Source organism: Anarrhichthys ocellatus, unplaced genomic scaffold (genome assembly GCF_004355925.1).
Source record: "Anarrhichthys ocellatus isolate YVR2014 unplaced genomic scaffold, GSC_Weel_1.0 scaffold14, whole genome shotgun sequence".
NCBI classification, from domain to species: domain Eukaryota; kingdom Metazoa; phylum Chordata; class Actinopteri; order Perciformes; family Anarhichadidae; genus Anarrhichthys; species Anarrhichthys ocellatus.
The window spans coordinates 672,665-682,681 of record NW_022280044.1 but is presented as its reverse complement, the minus strand read 5'-3'; the positions used below and the strand labels follow the sequence as shown (position 1 = coordinate 682,681).

At 41.3% G+C, this 10,017-nt stretch overlaps 1 protein-coding gene across 1 annotated transcript; it reads right to left on the bottom strand.

The window, feature by feature from the left end:
• Nucleotides 1-6: 6 nt before the first annotated feature.
• LOC116387253 (protein FAM91A1-like) lies at nt 7-8,851 on the bottom strand. The gene is made up of 10 exons (XM_031854185.1): nt 8,543-8,851; nt 7,656-7,740; nt 7,194-7,345; nt 5,607-5,664; nt 3,069-3,136; nt 2,641-2,754; nt 2,019-2,109; nt 1,030-1,092; nt 661-767; nt 7-507 (listed from the first exon to the last, which is right to left on the bottom strand). The coding sequence occupies exons 1-10, from the start codon at nt 8,612-8,614 to the stop codon at nt 316-318; spliced, it is 1,002 nt and encodes a 333-aa protein (XP_031710045.1). The 5' UTR covers nt 8,615-8,851; the 3' UTR covers nt 7-315.
• Nucleotides 8,852-10,017: the final 1,166 nt, after the last annotated feature.

Here is a 10,017-nt window from a genome sequence, read left to right as displayed (position 1 = left end):
TGTGTGTGTGTGTGTGTGTGTGTGTGTGTGTGTGTGTGTCACAACCTCTCAGGTGTGCTGTGCGTACACCAAACAGCCAAACTGAGCAGAAATATCTTATAAATAATATATAACATATATTTATAAAACAAATTGCGTAGGAAAACAAATTCAAAAGAACAAGGAAAAAATGGTTTTAATCTCTCAGATTTGATGCCAAACTTAAATCTCAAAATTTGACTCCAAAACATCAATGAGCAAAACACGAACAAGGATTTTCACTTCGTTTCTTTCTACTGTGTTGCTTACAGCATACAGAGAGGCTAAAAGCATTTCTCAAAAGCACTTCAAAAGCACTGTGGAACCAGAGGAAATTACCTCTCTGTTTTGAAAGCGGGGCCCATATTTCTCAGAGCTAACATTTTTCCTTCCTGTCGTAAAAAACAGCACTTTAGTCCATACATTACGATGGGACTCGCACATTCTCACCTTCACTAAGTCCAAGTCAATCTCCAGCACGTTCGCCAGCTGAGAGGCACAGGAGGAGGAAGGAGCAGGAGAGAGAAAAGAAATAGGGCTCGGTTGAAAAGTTGATCAATAAACACACTCTCACACAGACACACATTTTACGTTCAATGAGCACAGCAGGCGAGAACAATAACACCCATTTCTACAGCCTACCTCCGCTACGTTTGTCTGCTCATCGATGGACACAAAGATTTTGTAGAGCAGCGTTTCAAAGTAATCGCCCTGGACGCGGTTCATGACAAAGCCTTCCAGCGGGGGCACTAAAAACGGTGACAAACAACTGAACAAATATTTCCACAAACATTGTTTCACATCATTTTATTTTGCAATTAAATTGTTCTTTTTTTTTTTTCTTTAAACGTACGCATCTGTAACAGCATGCGTTGTTTCAGACTAGTCCATTACCCATAAAGCCCGCCTGTTCCCAGGGTTGTGATTTAGGTATTCACAGAGTTTAGTGAAGGGAATTACTTTGGGAACAGTAATGGCAGGATGTTTAAACACACACACACGTTGATGTACCTGAGATGCAGCTGTCATCAGATATGGGAACATCCAAGTAGATGAATCCCCGGTTGTACAAGCCTGGAATAAAAAAACAAACATACAGTAGTGTCTGTTAGCACATTTGATATAGTATCTAAGGCTTTGCCCAAATATTCAACTTTTTGGATATTTGTTTGTTGGGTAGGCATTTGGTTTTAAATTTGGTATTAGGGTTCTTTTTTTAACAACAATTCTGTAGAGTAACAGAATCCTTAATGAATTAAACCTAAAGACACATAGTTGCAGCGCTATGCCGTCCATCTCAGCCGAGAACGGAGACATGTCTGGCTGAGTCCTTCACGCGTCACGCCATGGAGATGAACCCATGTTATTGATCATGTGTGAACAGAAAATTGTACATATGAGAAGAGTGGAAATAAAGTTTAGCCAATCAAATCTGATTTGAACAATTACTTCTATTCAAATTGTCTCCTGGATTTAATTTGTTCCCACTCAGATAAAAGCACTCCAGTGGAGGTCAATGGCGGCTCTCTAATTGATATTTGAACTGCATGGACACAAACTTGGTCTCTGTGCTTCATCTTTCAAATTCACTTCAGCACACTGATGAAAGTCCTTAAACTGCAACATTAGTATCAGCCACTATGTTCACACTTTAGCTGTGAAAGACTGTTGCCCCTTGCTACCTGAATTTCAACAGATTTCAAAAATCCATTAATGCAAACAAATGTCATTTCTATAATTACCCTGAGAAACAGTTAGATTTAGATCTAGTTAGATTAGACAGCCAACTGCACAGATCATAAGTGTGCTTTAAGCTTTTCTAGAAGTAAACGGATACAAATAAAATAATAATTCTTCTAAAATAGGCATATATTGTGAAAATTAATTAAAGTTTTATTATAAGGATAATTAGAAAACATCATTTATAATTTTATTTCAGACTTTGATGCATTCAGATACGGTTGTTTGAAACGGGAACATAGTATGCGACAGTTACTCACTTAAGACCACGTTGTACTCCGTTGATCCAGTCAGCTGAGGACCAGCATCGATCATCTTATCAATGGCTTTCTTCTCTCCTGGAGAACAGATCTGCAATTACACACAACAAACACACAACATTAAAGCACACCTGCACATGTGGCTTTGTTTGTCAAAAATGACCTCCAGTGAACAACAGTGGTAGTGCAGTCTCTGGGAGGATGAATACATTTACATATGATGACTGTAGATTCGTGGTTCTCAGTGTTTTTTTCTTGTGGAGAGGAGTTCCACTGTTGTGGACTTGGCAGTTTTGTATTTTTAGTCAGATGAGATCTCCACATGCAGTGCAGGGGCTCATGGGATTGACGATTGTAGCTTGGTGGGTAACATGTATGAATTTCAATGACAGCTCAGGGTAAGAATCACACCAACACACTTCATTTTTCCAACACTTGTTTTGTAGATCAAAGTAATTTACATCAAAGGGAAGGAGGATTAAAAAGAATAAAATAAGTTGTCCTCTCTCCTCTCACCGTATCCATCACAGCCTGCCATCACTAAACATTAAGTATCTAAACACATGCCTATTATCAAATTATACTGACGCATGTAATAATAGAAGCAATTCTCTTATCTCACCCTGATATCGTCTTCGGTGATGTAGCCCGTCTGTGCCGTCCACCACGGCTCCACAGAGATCTCCACCGGTTTGGCCGGTAGAAGGTCCCGCGCTGATTTCCTGCGGAAGAATTTCTGACGAAGGAGACAAGCGACATCAAGCCACTCAAATCTAATAAACAAGGCTATTTTGTTAATATTTTAATATATATATATATATATATATATATATATATATATATATATATATAAAAATACAGAAAATGTAACATTTATGAGGCTGTGTCTGCATATTGACAATTGATATGCAGTTTGGGAGAAACAGCTGGATTTATTTCCATATGCATTTTACACTAAATGTGCTAAAATGAACAAATCTATGAGCTTAATGTATGACGTGTTGTTCTATGAATGCTTATCTAAAAGGCTTTTTTAGAAGCATGTCTTACTTTGGACGACCTGCACTGGTTCATGAGGTCAATGTACTGGTTTCTCCCGATGCCAAGCAGCCGCAGACCTGTGGGATAATGAGAACATGGGCGAGCCAATAAAACTCAATCGCGCCTCAGTAACTGGCCATGAACTTGTAGTCGCTGTACATTAACACTCAGGCAAAGAGCTCTGGATAAAAACATTACAACAGAGAATTACAGGAAGAAGTTTGAGAATCATTTTTTCTGGGTATTTCCAACTTCATATTGGAGAGCAACTTCTGAGAAAGAAGGAGCTTGACGAGTGGCAACAGTGACTCATCCAAACTGTGCTGAAGGAGTATGTCCACACATACGCATACACTTTCTCTGAAACAATCCCAACACACACACGAAAGCTCTACTAATCCACCTTTCAACATACACGGCGGTATTTCTGAAGATAATAGGAGTGAGGGTGTGTGCATGCATTTGAATCTGTAATTAAATTGAGATGTGTAGTCTGTGTCTGAGAAAATACTGACTCATAAAGCAGGTTTCATAGCTTGTATAGAGGTGGAGGTATGCAAACATTGGCTCTAAATCCCACCTTATTCCCTGCTCTAGCCTATGATGCACAGGCCCAGAAGGGGCAGAAGAGCAGAATGTGCTGGGACGGCTACCAATGCAAACAGGGACCAGTCAGGGATGTTCTCAATTGGGCCTCCTAACGCAGCAGAATCCTACACACGTATCCTGTTGTTTCACCAAGACACAGACACAACACACAAACATCCGCCCACGAAAAACTCTCACACACACACACACACTCTCTCTCTCACCGCCTCTCCATCCACCCACTTCTGCATGACACACTTCCAGAGCTCCTCCAGGGAGATTAGAGAGAAGCCCCTGGTAGAGCGAGAGAAATGTGCCTTAAAGCGCTCCTAGCGATGATCAGTGTGATACAATATGATTACTTGTTGAAGGCCAAAACCAAATAGATACTTAATGAATGTGTCGTACAACAATGATGACTTGTGATACGTCTACAATAAAGCAACAAATACAGATAACTGGATGTTAGCTAGGGTGCGGCTCACGAGAACGACGGCTCCATTCTTGAGAGAAGAATGCAGCTGCAAGAGGAAGATGCCGACCGGAATCCGGCAGTTGGACAATCAGCAGATCGAGGTTACAGCCAATTCCTGAGCGAGACGTGTCGCTGACATAGGGAAAGGAGGCGGACTTTAAGGCAGTACATAGCCTGAGGCTTTCCGCAAAACGGGAGCTCTGTTGTTGACCATTGGACAGCTAACTGGGGAACACCAGTCTGTTGGGTGGAATGCAATACACCTCTATCGCATGAGAGATATCTTTTTTTGTACTTCATAGTGCGATTCAATTTGCTAAACTGTTTTTGCTTTTGATAAAATAAATATCTTTCGATTACAAATTTGAACCATCTATTCGACTATTTTGTCGACGGACCTCGAGCCAGAGGGGCCACTCTTCGGAGACGGTCGCGCGGCTCCAACGGCCGGCTGGCAGCCTTCTGTCTCCACAGCGTGAAGGTCCTGTACAGGAGTGAGTCAGTAACAGGCCAAAGCCCATTTCACTTGACAGCAGCAAGTCAGAGAGTGCTACAACCGCCCTTACACTTGACTTTAAACTTTGACGCAATCTGAATCTGCAATAATTTCTGAGGAACACAGCTGCTCTGTGATGTTTTGTTTTTTTGGAGAATCAATTATATTTCACCGTGAAGTGGAATTTATATCAGTCAATCCAAAATCCACTTGGCCAGTGCTCTGGTTTGGTTATGGAAACACAAAGAAATGTTTTAGGTTGATTAGTAACGGTAGTCATTGGCCTTTGAAAACCATTTCTCTCATAAACGTTCAAAAGAAGTGTGGGATTTGGAGAAGTAGTAGTAAGCCAAGGCTTTCTAAGAAAACTCAAGCCTCCACAGCACAGAAGCAAGCTGAAGACATTTTGAAAAACGGATGCATCTGTCAAGAAGTTGAGCAACAGAAATGAGCCGCTCCTGCCAGAAGCCTGGCATCCAGCTGCCAATCTTCTCCCAACTTCCTAAAAAAACATTTAGATTGGCTTAATTTACTTCAGATATACTATGTTAAAAAAACAGTTTCACACAAACAGAAAAAAACATTTCCTAAAACGGAAGGTGGCATCTTCAAATTGCTTGTTTTGTCCACTTGAAAAAAATAACTTTATGATACAAAACACAAAAAAATTGAGAATTCTCACAATTAAGAAGCTTGAACAAATGCATGTTTGGCATTTTTGCTAAAAAAATAAAAAATACTTTAAATACAATTTATCAAAACAGTTCACTTTCTGTCAATCAAATCATGGATCGTTCCAGCTCCATAACAGGCGCTATGAATCATAAATCATTTAAATCCCAAATGTTCCTGAAAACATCTTTTCACTGTGACTTTCCTCTTACCTCGTAAAAAACAGACCAGAGACACAGAGAGGGAGGTACACAGAAGCCCAGTAAAGTAATTTCAACAGTGTGGGAGAGAAGGAGGGGGGGGGGGGGAGACTCACAGTCAGCAGCAGTGAAGTTGGGCAAGGAGTCGTAACTCTTCTCACTGTTCATAATATCCTGGAGGTGCGAAAAGAGAAAAGAAGAATTAAACTCATTTCCCCCTTTCCGTGTCCCTCCGCCTCTGATTAATAACAGGATTAGCAGATCGGGGCGGCCGTGCTCATTCCTACAACCCATTTTCATTAAGTGCTTAAGACGGATTATGAAAATATAACATAACCTTCAGCAATTCAGTGGTCACAATTGAAGCTTAGTCAAGTTTAGTTCAGCATGCATAGGAAATAGGGTGAACCCTTTTTAAATAGAAGCTAAAAACCAAATGGTTTGTCTTCATTCATGTGTCATAGGAAAGAGCACTGGGCATGTTAGTCACATGTGATCTAATGAAATGGGAAGTATGCCGAATGTGGAACAATCAAATATGACGGCTAGCATCTAAACACACCATCTCTGTGTAAACACACAGGGCGGTAAAGTTATGGAAATACATCCTGCAAAGAAATTCATACACACAAGAAATAGATATAATCCGCTTCATGTGGAACAAAATAGAGGAAACTACATTACAGGTGCATTACTTTCATTAAAAATGATTATATGGAATATGGATTGCTTTTCAGTAGCGACGCTCTCAGCCGTGTGCACACATGGGCTCAGTCTTTGCAATCTAATTGATAACGTCGTGAGTCAAGGAGAACCCGGCCGGTCAGCGTCTCTGAGAGGCCGGTGCTCTGTGAGCACGACTGTGCCGGCATCAAAACTCCACACTGAGCTTTTTTCAGTGAGAGAGCCGTCATGCAGACAAAGCCCAAACCGACTGCAGAGCACACAGCAAAGATTTGCTCTGGGTGTGTTTGTCCTGGGATCGGTCCTCTGTGTCCCCGAGCTGGTACACGAGGCTTCACTAGACACCGACTGACACCTAGTGCCTGACTGACGCCAAATCCATCAACATAGGAAATACAGTACAGCACATTTAGCTCCTCTAAAACTGAAGAATATTAACTGAATACCTCTTTCTCATAGCGGTGGTAATGTTTGGCATGTCACAACATTTTCAACATGTAATTTAAAATTCAGGACTCACTAATTCTAGTTTCTCCTTTATACATACCAACTATACAACAAAGGTGTAGCTGCACAAAGGGATGCCTTTATCGTAGATCTATTCATGTTTGATATTTCCAAGCAGCAGGGGGTTGTTAAAAGCTGAGATCCTTCTTGTTATAATGAGCTCTTGAATTGGGTTTTGTCTAAACTGTCATTACAGCAGTGTTTTCCAGGGATGCCAAAACTGAAGACATTGTTTAATTTCAATTAAAAACACTGGATGTTCCCAAAGCAATTAAGAGAATCTTTGCTGCTGCACAATAAGAATTCCTGCGCTTCAGCTTTGAGTTTACCCAGCTCATTGTTCTGAAAGCGCAGATGAAAATGTGAAATCACCATCTTATTTTCATGCGTTTCAGAAAGAAAGCAATGCTAGATGACTAAATCAGCCAGAGCTTTCACATACTGCGTTTACAAAGACAGATGTGCGGGTGTATGACAAGCTGCTGAACAGAAAGGTGGTTGAAGTTGCGTACCTCCATGATTCCGATGTAATAGGAGAAGGGAGTGACTCGCAGCCCTTTGACCATGATGTCAGACAGGTGGTAGGGGTACAGCATCAGGTGGTCCCGGCTGTACTTCAGGAGCTCCTCATAATACTTGCGCTCATCCTTCCTCACATGGCGCACTGCTCATAAAACACACACACACAGCAGTCAGGTCACAGCCAGGGCTGAGTGTTCATACAGTAACAGTTCCAGACAGGCATTCTATAAACCAATGCAGTCTAAATAATAAGATGTATTTTTGCAGCATTAGGATGCATTTGTTGTCGACAGATGTAGCTGATAAACTGGAAAGTGTGTGTCCATAAACTCGCATACCTTATTCTTGAGCTATTTAATGCAAGAGGATTTGTTTGCGTTTTGTCTTTGTTATTATGATGCGTCAGTACACGGTGTATACACAACTTACATGAGGGACCAACGTTAACTCACCTAGGTTATTGCGGAATCGCAGCTGGTTGCGGATGCTGTACAGCAGCACATGCTTCTCATACTCGCGCTGAGAGTTCCCCACACTCTGCAGAGCAACAACACACACAGCACACAGGTGATGATCATGGCTGTATGAACCTGCTAGTTGTTGCTATCAGGTCCTGTACATTCATTCAGTAACCGCAGGCAAGAGACTCTGTTTTTAGGACCACGTCAACACTCTGGCCTCTAGATCTTATACCCACACAGTGAGGAATATAGATGTTAAATTTAGGAGGAAGCGCACATCCTTAATTGAAATGTCAAAGTCTATATCGGGAAAGAAAATCTTGGAAACTTGGTGCATCACTAAAATTGTAAGTCACATATTAAGTCCTGAGGCCCTGGAGTTATGGGACAGTTTAGCAGCATAATGCATCTTTGGTGAGGATGCACGAGGATACAGTTAAAGAAAAGAGACACAAACACCCGCATTCACTAAACCACGACATGCTGGCGTAATTGCACAAAGTAACGTTGTATGCAGGCTGAGGGATTTATGCAGAAAATGAATAGTAAAACAATCTGATTTTGATGATTTTCGACATAGTTGAGCACAAAAGTGTGAATGCATTATTTGCACGCGGTGAAAATCATGTCACGCGTCATATCAAACAGTCTGTCATGTGATGCAGCGAAGCTTCAGTGGCTGTGATGTAAAGAGGGCCAGTTGTGGCTCCGGATGAATATAGAAAAACCTGCAGAGGAGGTCGGCGAGTCGTGCGACACTGACAGCTGATTGTATGAGTGCACCGCGGTGACATTGACGTGTTCACCGTCCACGACACAGCGGTGCCCCCCCCCCCCCCTCACCACCTTGCCCCCGTGGAAACATTTAAACACGGTACCTGTTTGACATTAGCTGGAAGCTTGGTCCACGGATAATTCTGCCTGATGTGAAATTCCACGTCCGTGTTCATCGCTAGCTAGCTAGCTGGCTAAAAGCAGAATCCCTCGAGACGATCAGAAAAGGGCTCTCGTGCAAGTCCACGGTGACTTTTAACCCCCCCGACACCCAATGACCGAGCGAGGCGACCCCCGACTTGAAGAGAAGTTATGCCGTGATTATTTTCCCTTTACAATAAACGGTCACTTCCTTGTTGTATTTTCGAACAAGCCGTTCGTCACGCTCGTGGCTACATTCGTCACTTCCTGTCGAGGCGTGACCGTGGATGTGAATGGAGCTCGAGAGCAAGGTGACAAATGAGAGATGATGGAATTATCAAACATGACTAATGTCGTGTGAAATAGAGTTTCACCTCAAAAAAGTATTTTCTTATTATCAACCAATCTAATAAAAAGACTATAAGCCAACAATGGGGTGGTCCGTCTCTCAGTGGGCTACTTTCCCACTGCAGCTTGTTTCTCAATACAAAGCATATCCATTCCTGAAGATGAAATATATAATTTTATTTCAAATAAAGCCTATGGAACTTCCTCAAACAGCAGGTCATTGTAGTTTTTAGTAAGCATTATTCAAAGACCAGTAAATAGTGGATTTATTGGGGACTATTTTCAGCCACGGATTAATACACATTTAACACTCATTGATGTGTTTTTAATAGTATGACAACAGTGGATGTCAACAGCCTCATAGGAATAAGATATACCAGGGTTGCTGCCACTATAGAATAACATTAAATATATAATGAGAATGGTGCCTGTTTATGTGCTTAACAGTGCCATCATAAAGCCTCATAAAAACCCTAAGGTCTAAATCAAAATACACTTTTAAATAAATGTTTTTGCAGAATTTGAGGAATTTTTGTTACAAAATATCATAAGTGAACACGGAACATAAACATTTATTTAAAATTTTTAAATGGCTTTTAATAGATTAAAAAAATAATCTGATTATAAAAATAGTGCAGGATGAAGATTAACCGCTGCACACTTTCAATGAGCTCCGTCAGTAGAGTTAAGTAAATGTCCCCTAAGCCATCATTAGATTTTCTGCAGCAGGAATACTGGAGGAAGAAAGTGAGGATTTAGGCCAGTAGGATGAAGCAAAAGTGGAAAATTGTAATCTTCATCTTGCACCTCAATCTGCATTCATTAAGAAACTGGTCTTTATCAGATTTTGTGCTTCGCCCCTGAAGGAGTCTGGAATACACACCAGGATTTATGAGCATGAAGCTGTCACTTGGTAACTGGTAACAGAGTGTAGGATTTCACTGTGTGACAAAGTCCACCAAAGCTCCGTGTGCTCGCATGTCATGATGTCTCCCTTTCTTGCAGCTTTGTCATTTAATCTGTCCACATGTAACTAACTCCAGTTCCTTGTCATGTGCCGCTACACAAACATGACAATATTTCATCTCCA